The sequence below is a fragment of the Streptopelia decaocto genome, assembly GCF_964273445.1.
Source record: "Streptopelia decaocto genome assembly, chromosome: 5".
NCBI lineage: Eukaryota > Metazoa > Chordata > Aves > Columbiformes > Columbidae > Streptopelia > Streptopelia decaocto.
This window is the reverse complement of record NC_138659.1, coordinates 47,325,013-47,351,760: the sequence shown is the minus strand read 5'-3', so window position 1 is coordinate 47,351,760 and position 26,748 is coordinate 47,325,013. Positions and strand designations below refer to the sequence as shown.

General features: G+C 41.4%; 2 protein-coding genes across 3 annotated transcripts in view; one reads left to right on the top strand and one right to left on the bottom strand.

The window, feature by feature from the left end:
* The first annotated feature begins 52 nt into the window (after positions 1-52).
* RPS24 (ribosomal protein S24) lies at positions 53-6,374 on the top strand. Of its 2 annotated transcripts, none has more exons than XM_082053740.1 (6): positions 53-142; positions 846-911; positions 1,250-1,459; positions 1,896-2,006; positions 5,337-5,372; positions 6,174-6,374. In XM_082053740.1, exons 1-5 carry the CDS (start codon positions 140-142, stop codon positions 5,337-5,339), a joined length of 393 nt encoding a protein of 130 aa, XP_081909866.1. In that variant the 5' UTR covers positions 53-139; the 3' UTR covers positions 5,340-5,372; positions 6,174-6,374. The 2 variants fall into 2 exon arrangements, with proteins under 2 accessions (XP_081909866.1, XP_081909867.1); XM_082053741.1 differs by lacking the exon at positions 53-142 and adding an exon at positions 185-191 and having other exon boundaries at positions 845-911.
* Positions 6,375-18,036: 11,662 nt separating this feature from the next.
* GLUD1 (glutamate dehydrogenase 1) overlaps positions 18,037-26,748 on the bottom strand; it is a 29,201-nt gene continuing 20,489 nt past the window's right edge. Inside the window, exons 7-13 of the mRNA XM_082052883.1 lie at positions 26,130-26,267; positions 24,943-25,080; positions 24,739-24,819; positions 23,784-23,907; positions 22,420-22,511; positions 20,050-20,112; positions 18,037-19,411 (exon numbers count right to left, since the gene is read on the bottom strand). Of these exons, the coding sequence (XP_081909009.1) occupies positions 19,292-19,411; positions 20,050-20,112; positions 22,420-22,511; positions 23,784-23,907; positions 24,739-24,819; positions 24,943-25,080; positions 26,130-26,267 (756 nt within the window). The 3' untranslated portion in view covers positions 18,037-19,291. The remainder of the gene's footprint in view (positions 19,412-20,049; positions 20,113-22,419; positions 22,512-23,783; positions 23,908-24,738; positions 24,820-24,942; positions 25,081-26,129; positions 26,268-26,748) is intronic.

The following is a 26,748-nucleotide window of genomic DNA, read 5'->3' as shown; positions in this document are numbered from 1 at the left end:
TCTTCCGCGTCCGGCTCTTGGCAGGACACCCCTGAGCGCGGCTCCTCCCCAGCGCAAGGACCCCTGAGCCGCTTTATGATTGGCTGTGGGGCGGACCTTCTTCCTTTGCTCCCTCGCTGCCGGGGCCGCCGCCGCCGCCATGGTGAGTGCCGGGTGCTGTCGCGCGGCAATCGGCCCCGCGCCGCCGCCATCCTGGCCCCGCGGGGCCGCGCGCCGCCCGGGCCGGCCCCGCCGCTCTGCCCGCAGCGGCCTGCGCGGGTATGGCCGGGGCTGAGCGGGCCTGTCCGCCCGCCGGCAGCCGGGGCTCCTGCGGCCTGGCCCGGCGCCGCGGTGCCGGTTGTTTGCGGCGAGCTCCGGGGTGCGGTGCCTGCGCCGCTCTGTCGCTCTGCTCCTGATCAGTAAGAGCGGCCCTAGGCCTGGACAGGAGCTGCCACATCGCACCTCTTCTCTGAGGGCGTTAGGGGGGTGCTGTAGGTTATGCTCGTCTGTGCGGATCTTGCCTGGAAGCTTTAAGGAAACAGTAACGTGTAGGTTTTCTAAGGAAGCTCCTGTATTAAGGAAACTGTAATGTAAAGGTTTGTTAAGGAAACTTTTGTTGTAGTACTTGGGATGCTCCATCTGTTCCATTAAATGCTGCCTCAGCTTTTCAGAGCGGTCCAGTACTTGTGTTGCTGCATTTGGAATCTGGGGATAAGTCTGTCAGTTTGTACTTTGAGAGGTATTTTCTGTAGCTCAGGATCAGTTAGCGATTACTGAGCGTTGCTGTACTGTGCATTTATATGTTTATTAAGTTTGGATTGCATGTGTAGCTCTTATTTTGTTTTATTTTCTGTTTTCTCTTGCAGAATGACACAGTGACCATCAGAACCAGGAAGTTCATGACAAACAGACTGCTTCAGCGCAAGCAGATGGTAAAGGAACACAGAAAATTGTCTCTAATGATTTGTCTGTTGGTTCTGGGCTGCAAGTGTTCTTCAGCTGTTATAAGTAAAGTGCCCTTAAAACCTCTGGAGTTCTTGTAAGAGCTCATTAGTTCAAATGTGTTGGTGCATGGTGAAGGTGAATCCTGATGGTGAGCTAGTGAACTGTTTTGAAGGAGGAAACTTTGGTATCAAACTAATAATACTTTCTCCTGCCAAGATGGGTTAGCTTAAGTGTTGGGCTCATGGTGGGTCTGTAGTACTTGGCTGTTGTACTGGATATTGACTTTCTCTTGTTCTTAGATAACTTGTAAAAAATTCCTTTTTAGGTGATTGATGTTCTTCATCCTGGGAAGGCCACAGTCCCCAAAACAGAAATCAGGGAAAAGCTGGCAAAAATGTACAAGACAACCCCTGATGTAATTTTCGTCTTTGGCTTCAGAACTCATTTTGGTGGTGGCAAGACAACAGGTTTTGGCATGATCTATGATTCTCTGGACTATGCAAAGAAAAACGAACCAAAGCACAGGCTTGCCAGGGTATGTTGTGTTCTGGGAACTTGAAAACAATTAGGATAGATCTGAAGTATTTAGTGGTTCATGATTTACCTGTATGAAAGCTTATGTAAAAAGCCTTAGAATAGTACTGGCTAGTTTATACATTGGCAAAATAGGAAAATATTTTTGTTTTTTATTATAGGGGAATTGCAAAGGCAAAATTCATGTTAGCAGTGCCATTTAGCAGTAATAGATAACTAACCACTACCAAAGGTCTTGAAGAAACATAAGAGATGAGGCTGGTACATATGCTACTTTAGTGTTTACGTTTTGTGTTCAGTCATTTATTAAGTAATGAACTTGTCCCACTACTTAACTAATGCTTCTGATTCAAACAGTATTTGAAGAGTCTAGAAACAGTAAAAAATTTAGAAGTTGGTGCCTGAAACTAAATGGAACTTTAACTGTTCTTTAATAGCATGGCTTGTATGAAAAGAAGAAGACTTCCAGGAAGCAGCGAAAGGAGCGTAAGAACAGAATGAAGAAAGTCAGGGGCACAGCCAAGGCAAATGTTGGTGCTGGCAAAAAGGTAGGATGAGGATATCTGTAAGCTAAAGTGACTGTGTTGCCTTTAAAATGTTATTAGAAACTCTTCAACAGAATAACATTGTTTTTCTTCCATTTCTTTCACCTGTTCTACTGGATATCAGAAGGTAATCTGTGTGGTGTTGTATAGCTTCTTAGCAGCTCAGTAGCTTTGTTTTGCTCCTCACTGCTGCAAGCTTAGCTGACATGATGTGAAACAATGCTTCTTACATGATTGTTTCTTACATGTCACTTGAACTAAACTTTCATAAACCTAACAGTATTGTTCTAATTTCATAACTCAGCCTCGCGATGTACAAATAGATATTTTTAACACTTGTTACTCAGACTACCTTAATATCTAATGCTTACTCCACCAAGTTACTGTTATTTATGATGTTATTTATAGGGGAGATTTTTGTTCAGGATGTATGGTGGTGTAGGCAGCAAGGACAGTGTGTAAATAGAAATAAGGTAGAATGCCAGCTTTATCCTGGGCTTAAGTGACTGATTCCCAAGATAGTGGGGGTCTTTTCTCCTGGTGGGAGCTTCCTGTGATGGGGCTGGAACTTCATACAAGTTTGTCAGATGTCCAGCTTGGGGGGAGACAGAGTTCCTCTATCCTTAAACAAAAAAAAAAACACCAAAATGGAGGAATAGCCCACATGTGAAGACATCTTCCATAGCAGCTTTTTGTTCTCTGAAAAATACTGAGTAAGCTGTACGGTTAAGTAGGTTTTTTTGAGTGTTTTAACGAGGGAACATAGGGCAATGGGTTTTGATACTTAGCTTTGTAGCTGCTGAAGTGCTCTGACATTGTGAACTTGAGTAATCTTGACTTCTGCTTTTTTCTACTCTCTTGGAATTCTCCATCAGAAATGAAGTATCTAGCAGGTACTGAAAATGAGCATGGATGTGGTGACTGAGTTATACATCACTGAAAGAGATGTCTGTGTTTTTAGTTAAAGCACTGTACTGCCTTGCATGCGTGCATGTTTGTTTTAAATTTGCTTCTGTCCTGTAGAGGTTCAGATAAGTACAGAATGAACTTCATTCTGTGCAACTTAAAAATGAGGTTTGGCTAAAAACAAACAAGACTTTTGGAAGCAGTGAAACATCATTAAACTAAGGAATCCTGAATGAGAAGAAAGAAACTCAATGCTATTGATTTGAGGCATTGGTTCAAACTGTGCCCACCCCCTTCCCCCCCATTCCAAATCAAAGTAGTATAGTGTGATTGCATGTGTAACTTGACCTTTGTGTGAAAGTAGTTGTGTGTCTTTATGAAAGCTAAGTCACATGACAGCTTTGTGCATTTGAGACAGTGGTTGGAAATGACACAGTTGTCAGCATTAAACTGTATCTCACTATTGCACTGTAGTATTCCAAGCTGAGACACAAACGATAGAGATTGCTTCATGAAATTAAATTCTTCGATTCCTGTATAAGTGAAGGTCTTGTTATCGTTGAATGGAAGGAAGCCAGTGTTACTGCAAAGTTCTAGACAAGATTTGCAGCCCTTTACCTTTCTGCTTTAATGCTGTTTTAATAAAGAAGTCCTACGATTGTCTACTGTATAACAGCATGAATAAGTATTTGATGTAGTAGTAACACTGACACCCTCTTGTGAATGTCAAGGGAGTCATTTAGTGTTGCACTGGGACCAGTAGTATGAATTAACTTCTTCCCTTCAAGAATTTTGCACTTGAAGGTAGCTTTTATCGAGTGTCAACACAACATGTTGAACTGTCACTTGAATTACTAAAGCTGTCCAGTTCGTAGAAATTCTTGTAAAGCATATGAACACTTCAGAAAACAAGACCAGGATTGTGTGCTGGTATATATAATTGTATTGCAGATGTGACTTCTGGATCAAGCGCTTCTCAAATGAGCGTGTGATCCTCAGTAGTATGCAAATGATTTTTTGGGGTTAGAGGTTTTTTTTATGTCATTTTCAATGATCTTTTAATTGATAAGTATGCATAGGTTAGATCTTATTTGTTCACAGGTTTTGTTAATCTTTGTGTTAGACTTGAAACTAAAGACATGAATTTCTGTGCTTTCTGGAAAACTTGGTAGAGTTCTGTGCTGCATCACAGAAAAAAAGCTTGTGGAATACACTTCTGTCTTAAAGCTTTGTCTTGAAAAATGCATGTTTAAACATGATAGTGTAGCCTGGAATTTGTAATAGGAGTCATGGACTATGTTTTGGAGTACACCTACATGATCTGTGAAAACTTGTTTACCTCAGAAAAGTGTAGGCACTTGATTCTGAGACATCTTCAGGTAATTTTGTATTGTTCTGAGAGTTACGCACCATGTAGTCATGAAAACTGTTGAAACGATGACTCATACTTAAATAGTTTTTCTTGAACTTTTAAGTCAGACATCAACTGTGCTGATGCCTGACTGTTAAAAGTTTTCTTTGGTGCTTCCTTTATATTCTCACTCCTTCAGAATTCCCATTCTGTTTTCACTGCAGTTTCAAGAAAAGTATTTTAAAGTAGTTTGTGTTATTTAATATATTCTGTGGCACTATTGTTAGTTGAGGTCATATAAAAGTTTGCAATAAGTAGTTAAGGATGCCACTCAGTGTTTGTGTTCAGAGCAAATGCAAAAAATCCCCACTCTACCTTTTAATGTCACAACTTCAGTTGTGTAGTTTGTGACAGCCTTTGACAGGTGAGCCTTCTAAACAGAAATGGTTTTTTAAAAGAAACTTGATCAAACAGAAGTGTGGATGGCTATAAATGATTGTAGCCTGTAGGTCTAATTGAATATGCAATTGCATTCTGTGTATCGAGCTCTAAACAGCTATTGCTAGGTCCTGAAATAGGTTTCAGTTTGAGAGGGTGCGTGCAATCTCAGTCTTCAGCCTCTATATCAGTAAAAACCCTTTATATTTTCCTTCGCATTTCCCTGTGGTGCTGAAAAAAGCATATTGTGTCAGTAAAAAGCCTCAAAGCGCTATCTTCACAGTATCACAGTATGTTTGGGATTGGAAGGGACCTCAAAAGATCATCCAGTCCAATCCCCCTGCTGGAGCAGGAACGCCTAGGTGAGGTCGCACAGGAACATGTCCAGGCGGGTCTTGAATGTCTCCAGAGAAGGAGACTCCAAAACCCCCCTGGGCAGCCTGTTCCAGTGTCTGTCACCCTTACTGAGGAGAAATTTTTTCTCAAATTTAAGTGGAACCTCTTGTGTTCCAGCTTGATCCCATTACCCCTTGTCCTATCATTGTTTGCCACCAAGAAGAGCCTGGCTCCATCCTCGTGGCACTCACCCTTTATATATTGATAAAACTATTATCTTATTAATGCTTTTTCTTTTTCAGTAAATGAACATACTTCAGATGGAAAATGGACAACAGGTATGACTTCAGAATTCTTTGTAATGGTAGACATGCAGTAGCCTGTAGTCATGACGATAGGTTTAGTATTGATTTAGACAAAGACAGACTGTTGTGCTTACTACTGAGGTGATAATTTATGACTTCCATTTACATGAAATACCTGACTAGTATAAAGACTGAAATAACAGACAGTTCAGATATACTGTTGCTAAAACTATTGCTTATTTAGTCTTATTGTAAACAAGGCTTACATTTTTCCTTTTGTAGGTATGCTAAGGAAAGGATAGCACACCTTGTTTTTTAGTGTGTTAAATAGATAAAAGTAGTATGGTTTCTGTTTCGAGGACTGATTTATTTTCTTAGAGATACTATTTCAAGTAAATTCCTTATAAACAAACCTGACACTCTTTAGACAAGTCCTAGACTCTATCTCTTTGCTGCAGAAACCTGAAGTGAGTTGGATGTGCTGTGGGCAGTAACCGTTACAGAGAAAACTCTGGGTTTATTACAAATGGTGTGAATGACTCATTTTAAAGGACCTTAAACAGTCTGTCTGGGAGCTGGTGTAGTGAGTGCAATGTCTTAAACAGAAAGCTGGTAAAGCAGTTGTAGCTTGTGGAGCTCCTCTACAGAAATGGTGTAATCTAGGCTCTTATTTATTCACATGACAGTATTGTGAGATTGTGAACCTTATGTTCTTCTAAGAAAGGCAGTGTGGTTCACCTGACTTCTTTGGGAACTAGTTTTTCAGGCCCTATAAAGGTATAAGTAAAAAAAAAATCTTAATCATGTGGCACTGATCTATCTTTTCCTTTACAGATTACATCATTCTATGAAGCATAGAAAGAATTATTGTGGGAAGAAGCTTCTCATCTGGCTTTAACATCAAATAAACTATGTCAATAAAATGCTGGTTTGCCCTTTAGTTTTGATTTGAAAGCTACCATTTTGTAAAGTTCGTGACGTTCAAGATTGGTGCACTGTTTGCACTGTATTAAAATCTTTTCATAATTAAACAAATCTCGTTTTGAGTATCAATTTGAAGTGAATCAGAGCTTCCCATGGATAGCAGTATAACCGAATTCCAAGCAGGCAACGTTGGGTCGTGGAGGTCGGCATGATTTTGTCATCTGGTGTTCACACTCTGGTTTGGAAGGTCCTTTTGAGATGTTCTTGTTTGATTATATAGACCTGTAAAATATTGCTGAAGGGAGAACCCAACATGTAGACAGATGTACTCAAAGCTGCTTACTTCCACACATTTTTTCTAGTGCTTCAACAAAGGAAAAATATTCCAGTAATTTCTTTAAGAGTTACTTCATATAAAGTATAAGCTTCATGATTTTCAGTTTTTTTTAGGTGGCCATTTGTTTCTTTCTATCTTAGCTTAGCTACAAGTCGGAAAACAAATTGAAAAACAAAAAGGCAATACCAGACATAATTTGAGCAAATAGACATGTCTTCTGAAGTAAGAAATATTTGTATGATTCCCATAAATTTATATAATATCATTACAGCTTAAGACAAGAGATGATGTTGTTTGATTTTCAGGAGGATTTGCTCTTTTTATTTTGTTTGTAATCATTCCTATTGTTTTCATTACTGCACTTCTGTTATGATTTGAGAAGATAAACGACTTTAAAACAACAATAAAAAATAAGATTGTGAAAGATCAATCAGTTTTCAAAGTAAAAAAATCTGCAAACTCAGGGAATGTCAGAACTAGCATACTGTTCAACTGTATTTCCGCTGTGTACATGCATTAAAATAGTCTTCAAATACATGTAGTTGCAATGCCAAATATTTATTTAGTCAAGTCCTCACTTCAGTTTAGGTTACATTAGCATGTTGAAAAAAAGTTGCTATTTCATGACACCTCATTGCTGTGATAAACAGCCACCAGATTGCATTTGGTAAATGTGATGAACACGTTTGTTGCTTAAGAGCTATCCCTGCCAAAACCCAAAAATCTTTCCACTGCTTTTGGTGGATAAGAGTTCCTATTAAAGTTACCCAATTTCTAGTATCAGTGAATAAGAAATTAAGAAAGAATGTCTGTTCTGTATTCACAATCAACAGGTTTTCACTGTGCTAGATTTAGAGGTTTTGTTAAAAAATAAAAATCAAAATACACATTCTCTTCAGGCCTAGGCACTCTAAATAATGGAATTAAAGTATATCATTGACTTCAGTTCTTGAAAACACTGAAGAAGGGAAACTTCTTCAGAGTGCTTGACATGAAACTACTATATCAATATCCATAGATGTCTTCAAATATGGAAACACAGCACTGACATAATTTATCCTACAGTGCTTTTCCCCAGAAATACACAATGTAATGTGTCTTTACTCCACTGCTGTGCTGTCATTATGGCAAAACAAGTAAATGAAAACTGGGGCTTCTTGTGCTTTATTTGAAATGAGGAATATTGAGTGCCCACTTCCACTGACCGCTGTAGAAGGAGCTAATTAGTATTTATCTTACTAAAACCACTCTGCATGTAGATTTTTACTCTAGAAAGCAAATATGTGAAAAGGACGATGTCCTTCTCAACAAATGCAATCTCAACAAATGCATGTCTCCACAATCCTACGCAACTGAATGATCCAAGTGAAGATGCTCAGGGTTGCTCACTCCTGGTAGCCAGGTCTCTTACAACCTCATGGGTCAGTATCAGCCACTGTGGCTGAGAATAAAGGGCTTCAGCACTGCTGATGATGTGGCAAAAACAGATATTAAAAAGTGTTACCAGCAGCATGCCTCTATCTGTACAAACAAGCCACCAGAATAGTTATACTTGGGATTTCAGATGATCAACAGATTTCCAGTTCAATTAGGAGGTGGCAAGGGATGTGACCCGGCTGGGGTGTGAGAGACCCGCAGTTCAGCTGAGCCACATCTTTCACAGGCCCGGCTTTATTACCCCGAAACGAGGAATAAAATCATCCATTCCACCGAGCTCCAAGAGCAGGGGATGACAGGACCGGCGGGCCGGCCCCTCAGCCGCAGGGCTGGGGCCAGACCCTGCGGGAGGCAGCTCTGCCCGGGGAGCCCGGGCCGGGACCGCGCCGGAGCACAAGACAAGGCCAAACCCCACCGTCCGCCGCCCGGCAGCGGGAGCCGGGCGGGAGGAGCCCGGGCCGGCCGCGCGGGGCGGAGCTGGCGCTGGCGCCGGCGCGGGACAGCCCGGCCCCGGGCGGCCGTTACCCCGCGCGCCCGCCGGGTGGCGCGCGGACATCACCTGCCTTCCCGACTGTGCCCCGCGCTCGTGGCGGCTGCAGCGCGACCCCGCGCGGCGCGGATGTGCCCGCGCTTTGCACCGGCCCGGGCTGGTGCCGGGGACTCCACCGCACCGGGGGGAAGCCAGGGAGAGGCGCTGGCTGCGGGGCTCCATCGGCTCCGGAGGAAGGCGGGAGGAGCCGGGGAGGAGCCAGGCCGCCGCCGGCGGGCAGCGGAGCCGCGGCGGGACGGGACGCGACGGGACGGCCGCAGGGGGCACGAGCCCGGCGGGGCACGAGCCCGGCGGGGCACGGCTGCGCGCGCTCGGCGGGCGCGCGGCGGCTGCGGTAAATCGCGGCGCGTGAGGCGCAGCCGCAGAGGAACGCGAACAAACCCGCGCCTTTGTCTGGAAATTAAAACCCTGTGTGCTCCTGCAACGTTCCCGGAACGGGCACCGTGCTCTGGCCGGTACCAAACACAACCTGGTCGGGACAGGTGTGGCCAGTGTCACTTGAAGCGACTGCTGACCTGAAGACATGGTCAGCCCGCCCTTCCATACGAGCTGAAAGTGACCTGCGAAACGCCTGATCAGACACTACAGAGACTACCGACCTTGCAGCTTCAGACATTTTGAAGCATCACGATTAGTTACGTCTGGCTTTAGCACAGGCCTTGTGGCCTTCAGCTGAACGCTGGTCATTATACGCTAAAGGGATTACATAACCAAGGTGCAAATGTGTGAGCAATTGGCTCCTGAGGCCTGCCTCGATAAGATTTTGTGTACAATGGCTGTTACTTTTCTTTCTGGCGTACTGGCTTTATTCTACTCTCTTTTCTTCTGCTCTTCATTGTAACTGTCATCCACTTCCCTTTTGTAGATGCAGAACGTTTCTCTCCTGCATCCCCAGCGATGCCACCGTGACCAAAGAACACATGCGGAGTTTGTCAAAGGCTTTGATTCGTGTATCTTCAGGAAAAGAAGGAAAGGACTGTTTGTTGGTGCTAGTTGTAACCAAGATCCTCAGCACAGAAGCGCTTTTTTTTTTGCTCCCTTTCAGTCTAATGAGATACTTAGCTTTTGCTTTTCCTCAAAGCTGGCCCTGCTGCACATCCTCTACCTTTTGAGACAAGAGAAGTTTTCCATCTCTTCTCCCTTGGATCTGAACAGCATCCAAGCATGAATAACAGAGGAGGTGACTTTTTGGTGAGATGAAACAGGAACAAACCATAGAAATCTGGCTTCCCCTCTCTCAATGAATACACCCGTAACTTTGCCACCCTTCAGTTCAACCGTTTTCTGTTTAGCCTCCTCCTTCCTTCTGGCAAAGGTGCCAATGTACACAGTGGTTATGTTAGTGTTGGTGTGTACTGGAAATATGTCAAAGTAGCACTGCATATCGGGCTTCAGGTCAGACACCATGAAGATACAAACTTTATGCAGGTCAGTTCTCAGCTTTGAGGATGTTTGCCACTCAAGCTTTGACGATTTTCTTATAACACAAAATAGGTCCTTTTTATATTTGAAAACTGCAGTGTGTTTTAATGCTGTGTGTTTTTACTCCTGTGAGGCAATCATCACCTTCCTGTTTGTAGGAGTGTTGCAATGGCACGTACTTCCTCTAGTGTTATAATTCAATATGTACCTGCATCAGTGTAATACAATTAGGTTTGTCTCTGGAGTTTTATTTCTACGCTCATGTTCATTGGGAAGTCAAAGCATCAGTGCTGGAGCTGTACCAATCTGCTCTTGCGGAAGTTGTTAATGAGCTGGTGTTGATGTGGCTGTTGGAAAAAAAAAAGAGCACCATTTGCAGTACTGGAGGGGAAGAGAAGGAACTGTGCTTCCCTTTGTAGTTTGGATAGGATGAAGAGGGGTGTTTCTAGTGTCTCTTTATAATGTAAACAGTCACCTCACCGAATACACAAGCCTGTTGCTGACTGTGTCCCGCTGTCTTCTCACATCTCTGTCAGCAAGTGGAGCAGCAGCCCAGCAGGACTAGGAAATTGCTGTTTCCTGCAAGCAGGGCCAGCTGTGGGTGATTGAGGCTGTGTCAGGGAACAACGGGTGCAGTTTACTGCTTGGCTGCTGTGCAGTGAATTTCCAGGGGTCAAATGCTGTTCTGAGTTATCTGAAATATTTCAGGGTATTTTTCTGCACTGTAGGTCAGTTCTAAACTCTGACAATGCCCCTTGACTTGAAATCAAGGAAGGCATTAATTTAAAAACAAAATTGTCACTTTCCTTCTATTTTTTTGTGAGCATATTCTGGTAGAATTTTCTTTCAGATTTGGTGAGTAATCCCCTCCCCGCTGTCAGAAGATAAAATGATGCAGAGAATCCTGTCCCCAGCCCCAGAAATCCCTCCACATTAAATTTAATTGACATGAAGCAGGACTTTGTGATTGGTAAGAAACTGCAATGGTTGGAAGAAAGCAGAACTTTTACTGTAATGCTGGAAGGAACATTGCAGAGGAACTGTTGTTCATGAAGTGATATGTCTGGGATCAGGAGAGGTATTCCTAGAGCCTGCTATGCTGGTAACTGTAGGCAGAACATCAGTTTGATGAATAAACCCCTTGTTCTGAGGTAGGTTATATTTTTTCCCCCTTTTCAGCAACAATTATTTGATCAGCCTGGTTGTTTGAGGTGGGAGCAGCTCCCGGATGGCTGGGCAGTGTATGGGCACCCAGCAGGAGGAACCGGGGTGGCCTGGGGACAGCGTGCTGGGCAGCCTGTCTTGTCCTGTCCTGCGGGCTGGCCCTGTGCCACTTCCCACCCCGCTGGCCCTGGCCCTGGGGACAAGGTGGCAGCTCAGCTCTTTGTCACTTGGGGCAGGCGGTGTGAGCCTGGAGCTGCAGCTGGAAAGGGTGGGCAGAGGCTGCTGGGCTGCCCCCACCAGCCCTGGTCTGCTGCCCAGGTCCCTGCGTGCTGTGCTGAGGCCTGAGTGTTCACGCTGGGGACAGAGGGGAAGGACACAAACCTTCTGTCTTCATTCTCCTGAGCCAGGCATGGGAAACAAGGGGTTAAAATATTAATTATGACACACCACAAAATCATTAGCTTTGTCTAACACAACAAAGATTTCATCAGATACATTAAAAAGCAGGGTTAACTCCTCCCATTTCTTTTTATAGACAGGAATTTTATGTCTCACTGATGAGAAAAAAAATGTGGGAAAGAATCATCTGAAACTTGATACTTTTCTATGTAAGGTTTTGAAATGCCGAAGTTGATTTAAGCAATTCTTCAGCTGCGTGTTTTGCAATGCAATGTTTTTCTGCTCGGTTCCCAATGGACTGTGCTTGTCTCCGTATCTCTCTGCACGGCACCATTTCGGGAGCTTTGGTCGGGACAGCTGTGGCACACATGCTGTTTACCAACTCCTCAACATGGAAACACAAAGCTTTCATTCCTGGGCCATGGAAAACTGCCGATTAATCTACGCCCTCTCTCTGGGGAGGAAAACATAACAAACCCTAATGTCCCTTCACCCTTTATGCCTCCTATATTAATCACCTGGCAAGGGCTCATGGCTTTCCATGTTCCAGCTTGCATTTGCCCTGTAACTACTGGGAGGAGTCCTGCTTTGTCTATAAAAAGCTGCACTTTGCTGCACATTGTAACAGAACTGAATTTAGGGGTTCACTCACGCATCCTCTGCAGGAGAGAGGACTGAGCACAGCCATGTTCGGGATTGGGAAGAAGCTTGCTGAGGAAGCCACGCAACAGGCCGAAAGCGCTGCACAGGCGGCAGGTAAATATAAGTTGCTGCTTTCCCTCCTCCTGTGTCTTAGGCGTTAAAGGATATGCTTGGCTGCCACCCCTGCAGGATTTTTGTCCCTCAGCTGGGAGCAAATCACTCTCTTGGGCAGGAACTCTATAGACCAGGGCTGTCAAACCCATTTTCACCGGGGACCACATCAGCCCCCCGGTTGCCTTTAAAGGCAACCGGGGGGCTGATGTGGTCCCCGGTGAAAATGGGTTTGACAGCCCTGGTTTAGATGCTTTCAAGAGTGTGGTCAGTGAACTGCAACCTCCAAACCCTCTAACACTATAGGAAATGAAGGACCGATATTAACTACTGGTTTTTCACAACTTGTCCCACTCTGGCTTTTACTGTGTGGGTGTCTTGGTGATGCACTGACGAGAGGACAGAGGAAAGCCCAGAGGGGAGGCAAGACTGTTTATTTAAGGCTCTGTATTCTGACATGAACAGCCATGATAAACACGAGTTTTGTAGTGGAGTAGTGGATTAGTTTCCTGAAGCTCTGAGGTCTTTTATCTGCTCGGTGCTGCACAAATACATGCAGTTAAGTCAGCTCCGCTGTGCTGTCAGTGCTCCGGCCCCACTGGTGTCGCAACCACTCACCCCACCAAAAGCACAAGTGCAGCTGTGGGGGCTCAGGGCACCTAAGTCAAGTTTAGTCCTGCTGAGAGACTTGCAGAATCGACCCCGAATTTAAATAGGGTGCCATTTAGATGAGCCATTGTTAGTGAAGCTTTAACACAAACAAGAGATCTGACTCATGCGATTCCTGAAATGATTGTGCTTAGTACAATACATGAAACACTAGAGACTGTTTTGTATTTCTTCATATGACAGTTAGGTAAACTCTGCAAACCAAGCATTTTGTCTGTAACTTCAAATGCAGTAGAAATATTAGTTATGTGCCCAGTGATCAAGTGGAAAGCCTGCTACTTATTTACCACCTATCCTTGGTTTAGTTTGCTAGGAAGATGAAAGATGCCTCATTCCACACCCACTGCTCCCCGTTCCAAAGACTTTGGTTTTATTTGGGAATCAATTATTTTTATGCTTATTTTTTGTTTTCAAATGAGAATGTCTTCATTCTGCTTTTGCTGTACAGCATCCCTAAAAATGCATATCTTGAGGAGGCTTTTTGATGTTCTCAACTTTCTGGGGAAACACTATGTGCTGTTTCCTATGCTGTAAGACTGATGTGGATGCTTTGGAAGTGGTATTTGTCATCTTGAAGGGACTGAGTAGTAATCTTGGTGTTCAGCTGATTTAACTGTTTAGGAGTCAACAAACTCTAAGAGCAGAGTTTTTAGATGGCACCAGCAGTCCTTCTGTCCCAAGCACTTGAAGCTGAACCAGCTGGTCAGACACCAGAGCTCTGAAGCTCTTTGCCTGCACCTTGCACACATCTCCCCAGCGAGTCCTGTGGCACAGCACAGCCCTTCCAGCTGGAGCTGGATCCTGGAACAACAGCGGGAGGCCCCAGGCACTGGCCTGACTTTGGCCACTTCTGTGCCATCAGCACATACCTCGATGATGATGCTGAACTCATCTTGCATCAGTAGCAGTACTGCACCCACTCTGGGAGTATTATACATAGAGGTATCCACCAAATCCCCATTTAGATGAAAACAAAAGGGGATTTTTATGCTAATATTAAACAAGACTGTCCAATGGGTAGCTGTAAATCTCTTAATCACCTTGTCTCTGAACTACGCCTGTTGTGCCTGCACATGCCCCAAAGGCACAGTCTCATGAGTCATTGCTAAGTGCAGAATTATACAACTGGGCTTTGTAAGCATCTAAAATTAGCACCTACCCCATGGTTCGTACAAGGAGCCATGAACGCAGCTGTGACCTAAGGTCACTACGGGAAGCCTTTTCCTCAGCCACACCTTGTGAGCAGCGTACATCATTCATGTTAGGAAACTGCAGCAAAAAATGATGCATGATGATAATTAGTACTTTTTAAAGCATTAGAAAGTGTCCTACAAACTCAAGGTGAAATAGGCCACTGGTTTTTACAAGAGACTTAACAAAACAACTACGGTTGAGCGATGCAATCCAAGCTTGGAGACTTTTGAAGTTTTAGACACTCCCAGTCCACTTAAACATCCTTCCTCACTGCAGCACGTCTCCTTCATGCCATGTCCATGAGGAATTTGGCTTGCTCAGTCAGCCCCCGCTTGGGTGTCTGTTGTGCAGCACACACCAGTGTTTGTTTTAAAAGATAGTATTTGGAGCCAGGCGGAATAAAACAAATTAAGGTTCAAACGAAAGCCGTTTGCCCCAAATTTTTATTTGACTCTTGTAAGCAAGACTTCCCTGATCACAGTTATTATAAGCTGATAATCCAATTCCTTTACTTTAAGACAATACTTTCTCTTGGTCTCCATGTCTCAATATGTCTCCTCTACTCAACATTTCCATGCCTCTAAAACCAGTCTGGTCTCTTACAGAGTACAATTTGCTCTAACTAAAAGAGAAGTATTAGGCTGTACATTAAACTTGGATGCCCTGCCCTGACGACATGCTGCTTCCAGGCAGTAAGCATCAAGTTTTATGCTGTTGGTGGGAGAATCTTTACCAACCAAACTGCCCAAGCCTGCCCTCTGCAGCTCCTACCCAGGCCCACTAAAATGAAGGTTTCATTGCACATGATTCTATACCAGGCTTTGTCTCCTGATACTGCAGGTGACACAGATGGTAACTTCCATAATCTTCATCTGTACCAAGACACATGGTAACATGGGGAACTATTGCCAGTTTCCTAATGGCATCTCTCTCCCACTAAACCAGGGTGCCCATCCTTATAGAATAATTCGTCATCTTCTAGCACTGAAACATTCAGCAAACCTTTCTAAAATGTGATTACTGAGTTTAGGGAAAGCATAAAGACCGCTTGATTTACACCTGGTTTTCTCCTAATTCCAGTTAACACTGTGGGCCAGACTGTGCAGCAAACGGTGGAACAGGCTAAGGATGCTGGTCAGAAAGGTACGGAAATGTTTATTTCAACAACGTCACACCAGTGAAATCCCAGATAGGTCCCCCAACCCTGCCTTGCTCCTTGTCGCACACCTGGTGGGAAAGGGGAAGGTATTGCAGTGATGCTACGGTTATCTTTCCTTTTCTGTTTTAACAGTTCTTGATGAAGTCTACAAAGTTGCTGAAACTGGTGAAAAAGCAGTAAAAAATGTAGCGAATCAAGCAACTTCATGGGGCAAAAGCTTTGGACAATGAAGAAAACGTACCATCACTGAAAATTTTGTAAACAGATTTCTAACACATGTACTCTTAAATAAAGAAAATACTTACACTCCACTTGGCTTGTACGTATTCCTTAAGAATCCTTTGGCTACACATATTAAAAAGACATTTCTAATCACTGATCTAGAAAGACTGGATTACCATACACAGCAAACAGCTAAAGCTGTGCTGTGCTACTAATGCAGACAAACAGTCTTTTTTTTTAACATGGGAAGGGATGGCTCGAAGGGGGCACAATGCAAAGTCAAGGACTTGAGAGTCGGTCTCTCCCATTTTGTCACCAAGTGTAAGTCACAATCGCGTATGTGTGTGCAAGTCTCACAAGCTGATGAGCACCCCTCAGCTGTTCCAATACAAAGGAAGCACCTGTGTGCTCTTCTGTATCACAGAGATACAGAAGTCTGCCAGCAGTATGTAACCTTGAACAGTGCAGTTGTCATTCTCAGGAAATTCACTCCCAGCTTCAGAGTATGTACCAAGATGCTCTTCAGCACAAACTATCTGCACAAACAGCACTTAATGCTGCATGAGAGATCCCAAACACCTGCTGTGGTAAGGATGTCTTTTGCTCCAGGTAGTAAGCATAGTTCAGAGCACGTTCAAATCTGCGTCCATACCTAACTTCAGGTACCGACTGACCTTGCCAAACATCTGGCAAGTTTCTCGATGAATGTGAGTGAATAAAAGTGGTGACAATGTTGTTATCTGGAAGATAAAACTTTGTGGGGGTATGCATATGTGAAGAGGGGAGCACTGCCCAAGAAGTTTAATCTAACGCCTAATTGAAGTTACAGTTGTAGTAAAAAAACAAAACCACGAAAACACAATATTTATACCCTGCACTTCAGAGTGATTGTTTTCTTCAGCTGTGCCTAGGTGCTAAGAATAGGCTGGAGCTGCTTTGCACCCAGGCCTCTAAAACTACATTAACTCATAGAAACTGCCTGAAATGTTACCACTTTGTTGTCTCTGTCGTTGTTGCCAAGCCTTGAGAGGTATGTGCTACAAAACATGGTAAGGAATACCCAATTTTACTTTTTTCTAAACCCATCACATTAGGACTGAGCTCAACAATGCTCAGCACCAGCAAAGCCTCACTGTACAAGCCCACTTTGTAACAGGCCCTCATAAGAAGTCTGGAATCACTGATGCATTTTGGTTCTGGTGTTCACCTACAAGCAAAGGGCAAATCAGCTGATGTGCTGTAATCTTAAGTCAGACTCCAGGCATCAATCTCCGCAAGAATCTCAGCAGATTATTCTTATACCAGCCCTTGGATATGCTCAGATTTATGTCTCGTGTCCCCACTACTGACCCTGTAAACAAGAGGTCAGTAACAATTGCTGTCAAGTTGGCTGAGGAGAAATCCAGTCAGCCTTAAGGACCCATCTCTGGATTGGGTAAAGTCATGCCAGGTGGTAGGTTTGCTTTCTTTCAAGACATCCTGGGAAGTGTTAACATGTGAGTGTAGAAGAATAGAAGATGCTAATGAACTGGGGAATTCAAGCACTGTGCAGCTTTTGAGATTTTTTTTTTCTTCAAACGGGGTAGGAAGTAGAAGATAACCCAGTGAGCTGGCTCTGCCAGGTTTCTGTATGCTCCAACATTTGAAAGGGTCTCATTTTTCAAGTTTGCAGAGCCAAACTAGAGGTGCTTAACTAGCTGGAGAGGGGAGAAAATGAGGTGGGGAAAAGGGGCAGAATGACAGTAAATTAGCTGAGTCTCTTCACTGCTACTGCACTTTGCTTTCAACAACTTTGCTGCCAGATAACACAACTAGGCCTTTAAGATTCTTTCTCAATAACACAAATGATTTTTCTGTGAGGTTTTTAGCCTCTGAGTTTTGGTGGAAGTAGGCCACAATTTGCCAGGCATAAATCTTAGTTTCATTTTACTGTCTAATAAATGTTTACATAAAAACTGCATTGAAAAAGATTATCCAAGATACAGGTTTTGTGTTTAGAGATCCACCCATAGATCACAGTTATTCTTTTGTGCTCAAAAGGTTCTCATGTTTTAAAAACTAAATGCCAGTATATATATATTAATACATATATACACTGCACTGAAGTGATTGTAAGTAGTTTTATAACCCTGGATATCAGCATATACGATGGAGTAAAAGCACTAGTTAAATGCATCACACGGGTTTATTGCTCCATGCTAACTACTAGAATAGTTCTTCACAAAAATTTGAGGGGACAAAGTAGAGACCTGAAATGATTTACCAAATATATCCAACTTCAAAAGTCTTGCTGACAGGCAAGTTCAAGAGACTGAGATCTGTATTAGTGAGCCCCGTAGGATAACTCAGAGACAGTATCTTATCAGTAGGCATGTAATGAATAAACAAGTGCTGTGAGGATTCACAGGCTGATTGTAACTACAGAAAGCTATTGCATGAAATAGAAAATAGTAATACACCAGCATAGTAGGCTTGGAAAGGTCAACTTTTTTTAATAACTGCTCTTCTCTCCAGGTTATGTCATGCAGTTACAAAGTAGTTAGAAAAAAAGCATGAGTTTCTGGGAGGGACTAGTTGTCTCTTAAAAAAAACATTCATATTCATTACATAAATAACATCTGGCACTTCAAGGGGACTCCATTGGACAAAAGCCTTACACTTTAAAAACTGTGCTTGATCCAATATTGTGGTGAGGTCCATTTTGTTGTACTCTAATATGTTTGAAACTTTCGAGACTTTCGAGACCTCCTGATGACAAAAAAAAAAAAAGGCTGTGTGTGTTAAGACAGTGGGTTAAGTTTGCAGCAGCATTCTAGCTCCTCTGTACTTTGGCCAATGACTTCTGGGTTCGGTTTCACTGTAGTTGTTCACTGAGGCAATATCTGATTTTCGAAAAGCCTCTGAAAGGAGGAGACTGAAACAGAATTCCAAAAAAACTACATATGATGGCTTACCAGATTCAGACTATTTTTTTTTTTTTTAAAAAAAAGGAAACAACCTATAGTCAGAATAGTTATGTAGATACTGGATTAAAAACATAACTTGAATTGCTTAGTAGTTTCAGCTTACAAAAATATTAGTCTGTCACCTCTACATGTCAGGGTGATAGTCAAACTAGCTTGAACAAGCAATAAAAGGCAGTCCTGTAACAGCAGCACAGTTAAACAAAAAAACATTGCCTAAAGAGAATCAGGCCTGAAGCTGTACTACAAATAAAAATAAAACTCTTGTCAAAGTTAATCCCTGCTGGAGGCCCGATCTTCCTTTGACAATGCCACAGCATTGATCATACAAGGCCTTACTGAAAGTGCCAAAGCCAAAATTACATCATTAAACAAAAGTGCATGAAGTAATAATGAGCCAAGTGCTCATCTAGTACAGTATCTGATCTGAAGTCTGAGAAGCGGCTCAAGTGGCAAGACCACTCTTCTGTATATAAAATGTACCATTTTGTTTTGTAGGCGAAATACCCAGAATGGCCCCCACAAGTGCAGATGAACTGTTATCTTCAGATACATACTTGTATACAACTTCCTAATCCATGGATTTTTATTGTAAAAAAGGCTAGTTTGGGCTGAAACTATTTGAGAATAGGATCCACTATTATGTCAGAAGAAAAGAAAATTTTGTGGTTACATGTAAACTTGTGATAAGCTTTCTCAAGAAGAGGGAACATTAACGACGAGAGGGATGGGATACAATAAGGAGCGGTAATGGCCTGTTTATGTAAAGGTCAGGCCAGCCTCATTGTACACTTTGAAGACTTTCTCGATTGCATTGACGTAGGCAGCTGTTCTCAGGTCCAGACCCAGGTTATACTTCATGGCAGTACGCATGATTTGCTGAAACAGAAAAGGTTATGTGTGACTTCCGCAAGTTTCTCCATAGGAACTACACTAGATTTGCTTAGAGGATCTAAATTATAAGAGCTGCTAGACTGGTATCAGAGCTCAGATCCTTTGACGATCAAGTCTAAAATTTCTTGCTTCCACTTACAACTGAGATCTGAAAGAGAAGAAAATCTTTCCCAGTTTACTGTACTGCCTCTTTTCAGGTCTTGGATCCATGTATACCTCAGATACAGGGAGAGACAAGATGTCTCAAGTAGTCTTTGCCCCGCTAACTAAAAATACTGTATAAAGGGTTTAATCTAAAACTGCTGATTACAAAGTAAAGCACTCTAAGGCATGTACCCCAGATTAGTCAGGTACAGGAGGACAACTAAAAAGTTTCTAATTACTACAGCTCCTACTAGAAAATCCTTTCAATTTCATGTATTAGTCTCTAATGTTTACTATAGTCAGTTAGAGCTGGTCATCCCTGCACAGAGCAGAAATACCTCATACAGTGATTTCCATTATCACGAACTGTTTATCTCCTCCTTTAATTACTAAAAAATTCTGTACCACATGTTCAAAAACTGTTGCAAAGCCACATAAGTTCTTTTTCCTATAGGTACATTTACTAATGCAATATTTACCCGGGCAGAACGCTCCATTGTATAAGCCAACCCAGAGTGGACAATGTCTTTCTCCGATGCACCCTGAAACAACAGGAAATGAAATCAGAGTTTAATTCAAAACACAAAAAGGTACTAGTCATGTATCGGCGACAATGACACACTGAATTGCCATAATTACTGAAGCTTGCTTGCTCATTTTCTTGTGATGACTGGTGTAAGAAACTAAATTGCCTTCACTGTGTTACCCGAAGAGCTAATTATGGCCTATTCAATTCTGAAACCTCATACATAAGTGCTGGAGTCTTTTATATGCTTAGCTAGATGTATAATGTTAACATTTTTTAATTGATGTAACTACTGTTTTCAGCCTTCAAAACACACAGTACATGTTAAACAAAAAAGCTCTCAAGAGTTAACCTATAGAAACTACTTCCAATTGTTTTGAAGACTGTCAGGTTTTAGGAAGGGTATGGGTCCCCAGTTCACATACTCAACACTGTATTAGTCCTGAGGGACTCCATAATAACTTTGTTCCTATTAAAATTTAAATACACAGAACAACAAGTAACTGAGGTGAACCATCCTAATTCAGACTATCAGCTTCAGTGTTCCATCATCTGACTATTATAACTTCTTAACAATTTCAGACCTGGCTTCACAAAACACATGCTTTTCCTCAAATACCATTTTGGGATGGATGTAGAAATTATTAGGGCAGTTTCTATGGCTTGTATTTAAAAGATCACAGAAATTCCTTTCAGTCACAGAACCTATCTATCATGCTATTCATTCAGCCTGACATTTATGAAAATGCTAGCATCTTACTGGATCAGGCTAAAGTTTGTTTCTGTCATCTGACAGTGACCTAAGTTCACATGCACTTCCCCAATTTCTTCCTGAGGAAGCATGGTTTAATGTTTTTCACAACTCACTGGGTTGTCTCCTCCAATTATTTGTCCCACATTCTCCTGAACTTGTGTTAAAAAGCAAACTGACCAACCCTTTTAGCTTCCACACATGCCTTGGGCCTGGTATTCCACATCTTAACTGTCAGCTGTGCCAGGAACCATCCCCATTCTTCATTCTGCTCCTCACTGGTTTTGTTTGACAGCACGTCATCCTCTTTCTCTTTTCCTTCCAGTGAACAATCTATCCTTACCTATCCATTTTCACACCACTCATTCTACAGATCACAGTCTCCACCCCAGGACTACTCCAGGACAATAGGATCTAGATTAGTTCATTGTTCCATGTATGAGAAGCTTCCATATTTTTGATTATTCTTGTGATCTTTCTCTGAACTTTCTTCACCTCTACGATGTTTGAAGATAAAGAGACGTAACCTGCATGCAGCATTCAGAAGGCAGACACACTCTGGGTTGATATTATGGCATCATTAGTCAGTCTTATTCTTTTCCCTTCAGAACAATCTCGAACCCTGTATTTGGTTTTTGATTGCAATGGACTTCTCAGTGTATATTTTGCCATTACATCCAGGTCTTCCATGTGAATACAAATGTATGAGCTCACAGCCCATCATTTTATAGGAAATTTTCCCCACCATGTATTGCTACACATTAGATAAAAAAGAATTTCACCTGACTTTTTTTTTGCTCATTAATTCAGTCTTAAAAGAACATTCCACAAATCTTCAGTCAGCTCTCATCTATATTACACTTTAGTTACAGAAACAGCATACCAAACTGCCTGTGGTGTGAGATTTTGTTGAAAGCTGTTTGGAAATCCAGGCAACCTATAGCAACAAGATCTCCAAAACAAATTCTGGTCATGTTTGAGGCAGTATTTCCCACTACAAAAGCTCTATAGACTGTGATAGATAGGGTTCAAAGAATGTACATATTTATCAGGTTAGCCAGCAGAAATATCAAGTATTTCACAGCAAACTAAAACATTGCGAAAAAACACAGGCTTTTGAGTTTTCCTTACTAGCCTGCAAAAAGAATCATTCCCTGCACCCTGCCTGTTTAAAAAAAAAAAACCCAAACAACCAACCCACATGTTTGTCTTAACAATAGAGATAATCTGTTGCTCTGAAAAACTACCCTACATGAACAGCAACATGCAATCTAGCACTACTTAAAAACACAAAACGCATCTGTATTAAAACTTACGCTTTTTAACAATATTGCAGGTATTTTGCATGGGCTCAAGTAAAAGAAAGAAAAAATACCTTACTTCTAGTATTCCTAAGCAGTTCAGATCACTTGCTTGTTTTATTCGTTTGGCCACCAGGCTAACTATGTACTAATGCCTTGCCTGGGGCAAAACCCTCCATGATAGCTACAATGGTAAAACTGGTAAATGGTAAAATTCAGTTATAATACCAGAACACTGTAACAGTAAAAAAAACCAACAGCAACTACTTACCGATATCCTATCTTGAAATTCTGCTGTAGGCACAACTGGAATAGTTCCACCATGTTTCCCAAATTTTCTTTCCAAGCTTTCCTGGACAGACACTAGAAAGCAAAAAAAGCAGAGGCAAGAGGTAACTGGTAAGGAGAAGAATGTGCTCCCTAATGAAGGAGCTGACCCCAGGACTTCCAGCATTCAGTGGCATAAAATGCAAATTATAGGGGCTGGGGGTGAAAAAGTAATCTTATTTTGTTTGCTAAGAAAAAGGAAAGATGTTGATTTTTTTCTGTTTTTGTAGCTGAATGCCTCTAATATTAGTAGTAATACTGCTATAGTACAGTCACATGGCAAAGAGCTGTGGATTTACTGATCCCACTTTGCTAACCGCAGAAAGCTGATAGAGTAATCTGGATTAACTTTCCTAACTTTATAGATAGCATTAAACAAAATATTTCTTGAAGTTAAAGCAATCAATTATCTCCTACTGCACTTTCCATACATACTACTTGTTAGGAAAAAAGCCCATGTAGAATTTTAGATTTTCTTTAGGACGTGAGTAGTGCTCTGGGATTTTGAAATTATACTTACTTCATCTTAATTGCTGAAATCTAATTAGTAAGGTTTCCTAAACAACATCACAGAGTATTTCAGATGACACAATACTGAAGTTAAGAAAGGGATTTCAATTAGAATTGCCATAACCCTCAACCACTTTAGAAGCACCTTGAAAGGTCTCATTTATGAGGAAAGGTTATGTTAAGAAACATTCAGATGTATGTTTTTTAAGTACAATGCCCCAAGATTCTCATGTTTTCTACAGAATATTGTTTAAAATGCAGCAATATCCTACAGTTCTTCTCAAGTAAGCTTCCTCTCTCCACATAATCCATATTCTGACCCAGAAATTAGGAAGCACAGAATGACCCTGGAGTGGAGCTGTAGGCCACAAGCAGATTTTTACAGCACCTGTACCAATTATATTATTGCCCTTTATAGAAATCCCCTATTGTTGGATGTGCAGAACAATGTTACCCACCCAAACTTTAAATGCATCTCAAATTCCAAGCATACAGCTGAAAGATGTTTATTAAGAAGTAATAAATATTTCAGATAAGTGGTTTGAGTTTAGTATTTACACAAAACTGAGGAAAGTACCTCTTTATGTATTAAAAGCTAACTGAAAAAGTATGCATTTAACTTAAGTCATTAGAGTTGAACATCAGTTAACCTATCAAATATTTCCTACTCTCCAGTATGCAGCAATTATAGACTTGTGGGAACATGAGGTGAATTTAAAATAGTTCTATATTCATTTCTCCCACATTTGGTATATGCTAGTCCAATCTATTAATTAAACAGTGAGCAAAAGCACTTACTGAGCAAGTGGTAGTTTGAATCCCTTTCATACTTAAAAGTCAAGCGGCCATAGCTGACGTGGTTCAAGTTTTTCAGCCACTCAAAATAGGATACTGTTACACCACCAGCATTCAGGTAAAGATCCTGCACAGAAATAGTAAATGTCTTGAATTGTGCCCATTTGAGAATGACAACTCTATTGTATTAAGAAAGCATAAGTATTATATACAAAGTATTAGTTTAAGCTGCAGTACAGCAGACAATCCAGTTGTTATACTTACACGACAACACTCAATCTCTTCTGCAGTCCAGAGATTACTTCTACTGATTTAAAAGGGCTTGACTTTAGAACACATGAAGTTCAGGTGTGCCTGATTGACTACTTTCTTTTATTTGAGCATAAGTTTTTAATCAATTAGTGTATTCTTAGGCCATCTCAGTGAGTAAAAGCTGAAGATCAGCCACTCTTTCTAGCAATATCACTTGATCAGGACACTCTCTGGTAGCAGGTTATCGTTATACCTGAATAGGTCTTATTCTTTCGCCATAGGCAACATTTACTCTCTGCAATATATGATACAAAGATCTGCCAAAACACCACCCAGGGACACGATGTTTACAAATTGGCCAATGTATTTACTCTGCCGCCTTCCTTTGCTTAGTGGACTATTTAGTTGGGCAAATGTCAGTTAATACTCCAAAACGCAAAACTGCAGATTTAAGAACTAATTGTCAATTGTTCTCTCTTCCGAATCCATAGCCTTCATGTAATAGTTATCTCTGGTCATTTACAGTTGCAGTGAGATCTTTAAGTAATAATTACCCATCTTTAGGAACATTGATACCCATTTCCTAAACATCATTTCTTAAAGACCACTGTAAGAGAATAAATGGCTGTCAATAAATAACATCATGCTACAATTCACAGAAATATTACCCTTGCAATGAAAATCAAAGGTCATAATAGAACCTTACAGGGATAACCATGATATTCCGCTCCAAGAAGATCTTGTCAGCTTCAGGAGTCGTAGGTCCATTGGCACCTTCAGCAATAATCTGAAAGGAATCACAGCAGAGTAACTCGGATGTATGTTTGCTTCTATCTGTGCTAATTATTGAATGTTAGTATTTAAACAGGCCTTCCCTATTTTTCATTTGCATTTGAACTCTCCAGCTTACTTTTGCTTTAACTTTGTGAGCATTGGCCTTAGTCAACTGCTTCTCACTGGCAGCAGGGATGAGAATGTCGCAGTCTATTTCCAGAATACTGCCGTCAAGTTTCTGTGCTTTAGGGAAGCCCATGATTGTCCCATGTTGCTGTTTGAAGGAAACAAACCGGTGTGTTTTTAGTGTATGCATACTCATTACTTCCTTTCCTTCTTCTAATAAAAAAAAAAAAAAAAAGGGGAGAAGCAACAGTACTAGAAAGACAGCACATAATGTAATTCCTCTCTTACTCAGATTAGGCATAAAAGGCAAGCTACAAAGCTTGGATAACAGTTAAAGTTCCTATGATTTGAGACATAACTGCTCTCTGGCCAAAGATATTTGACAACCATCTGGGCTCTGGAGTACTTAAAAAAAATGGTCCCTCTCAAGTCTTAAAATACATGGCATAGTTTTCAAACAACTGAAATGACCCACCAGTCTGCTACGCACAGGATAAGTTCTATCACATAAGATTTAGAAGTACCATTTGAAAATTCAGTACCCACAATGACAGGCTTTGTTTAGTGACAAAATATTTTCATCCTTTTGAGAAAGGAGATGATAAAGACACTCAAATACTCCCTATGTAAAAGAAGACCTACCAACATATCAAATAAGCCCCTTAGAAACTCATGGACTGTCCCCTCAAGACTGCTTCACTCAGAAACTGAAATAAAAAGACCATCTCCATTTTCATCATAAACTACATATTCAAGTCACACTGACAGACGGTTTCATTTTTTTCAGAAACATCCAATAGGTAAGAAGCAACAAAAGTGCACTTTAAAGTCGTGGATGTCCACACGATTGTCATTTTCAGTCAAGAATCCTTTCAGGAACTTCCTTGCCCTGGTTCCTTGAGATATCTTCCCTAGTTCAGTTGTAAGACTTCTGATTCTGAAACCAAAGTAATTTGCCTGCACACATGTGAAGCCTTGCCAGTTTTCTGAGAGTCAGGTCAAATGGTAAAAAAAGTACCACCTGCATTCATATTTGGGATAAGGAAAAAGCCAGAAGATCCAACATTCTTAAGCCATTTTCTAAGTACTAATTGCTGTATGATTTAAATATCACAAGTTAACACCAGTCTACAGTCATCATATGTGCTTGCAAAGCTGACAAAAATGAAACTATTTCTGCTCATCTAAGTTTCATACCAGCTTGTAATCTTCTAGTTCCTTTGGGTCGATCCCATCAGGATTCCAGATAGAACCATTAAACTCTCCAACAGCAACACACTTTGCTCCAAAACGATGCAAGTACCTCATAGAATGCAAGCCCACATTACCAAATCCCTGAAGGTGGAAAGAGAAAGGGAAAAGTAGTTAACCCTTCAACTGAAATGATGATTACTGCTAAGGCTTATAGAGCTTTGAATAGCTTTAAATGGTTTTTCATCTATTGGCGTGTCTTAGCATTATTGCCAACATAGGAACATTGTGTGTATCTATTTTATAACTTGCACTGTTTTAGAGGGATTAATGGATTTCTGTATGACCATTTCAAGGTTTCACTAATATTTGCAAGCCAGGAAATATTCTAAATTACTTTGGATAAGGAAGGCTTACAAGTGCAAAACCAACCCAGAGTGCAAAGCATTAACCAAGAATATAATGAATTCTTCACATTAAAGCACACAAACTAGTAGGAAGCTATTTAATTTCTGATACATTTCTTAAGTGGTCCTGTAGAAATTTAAATAATCTTGCATTTCATTAGCATGTTTTACACACTTATAGGTCTAGAATACCTAATTCCAGCCCATTATTCAACATT

What these genes read in the sequence shown, in the direction of transcription:
- RPS24 (XM_082053740.1), top strand. An exon ending in TGCTTCAGCGCAAGCAGATG is followed by an intron (nt 912 to 1,249) that starts GTAAAGGAACAC and finishes ATTCCTTTTTAG; the next exon opens with GTGATTGATGTTCTTCATCC. An exon ending in CAAAGCACAGGCTTGCCAGG is followed by an intron (nt 1,460 to 1,895) that starts GTATGTTGTGTT and finishes GTTCTTTAATAG; the next exon opens with CATGGCTTGTATGAAAAGAA.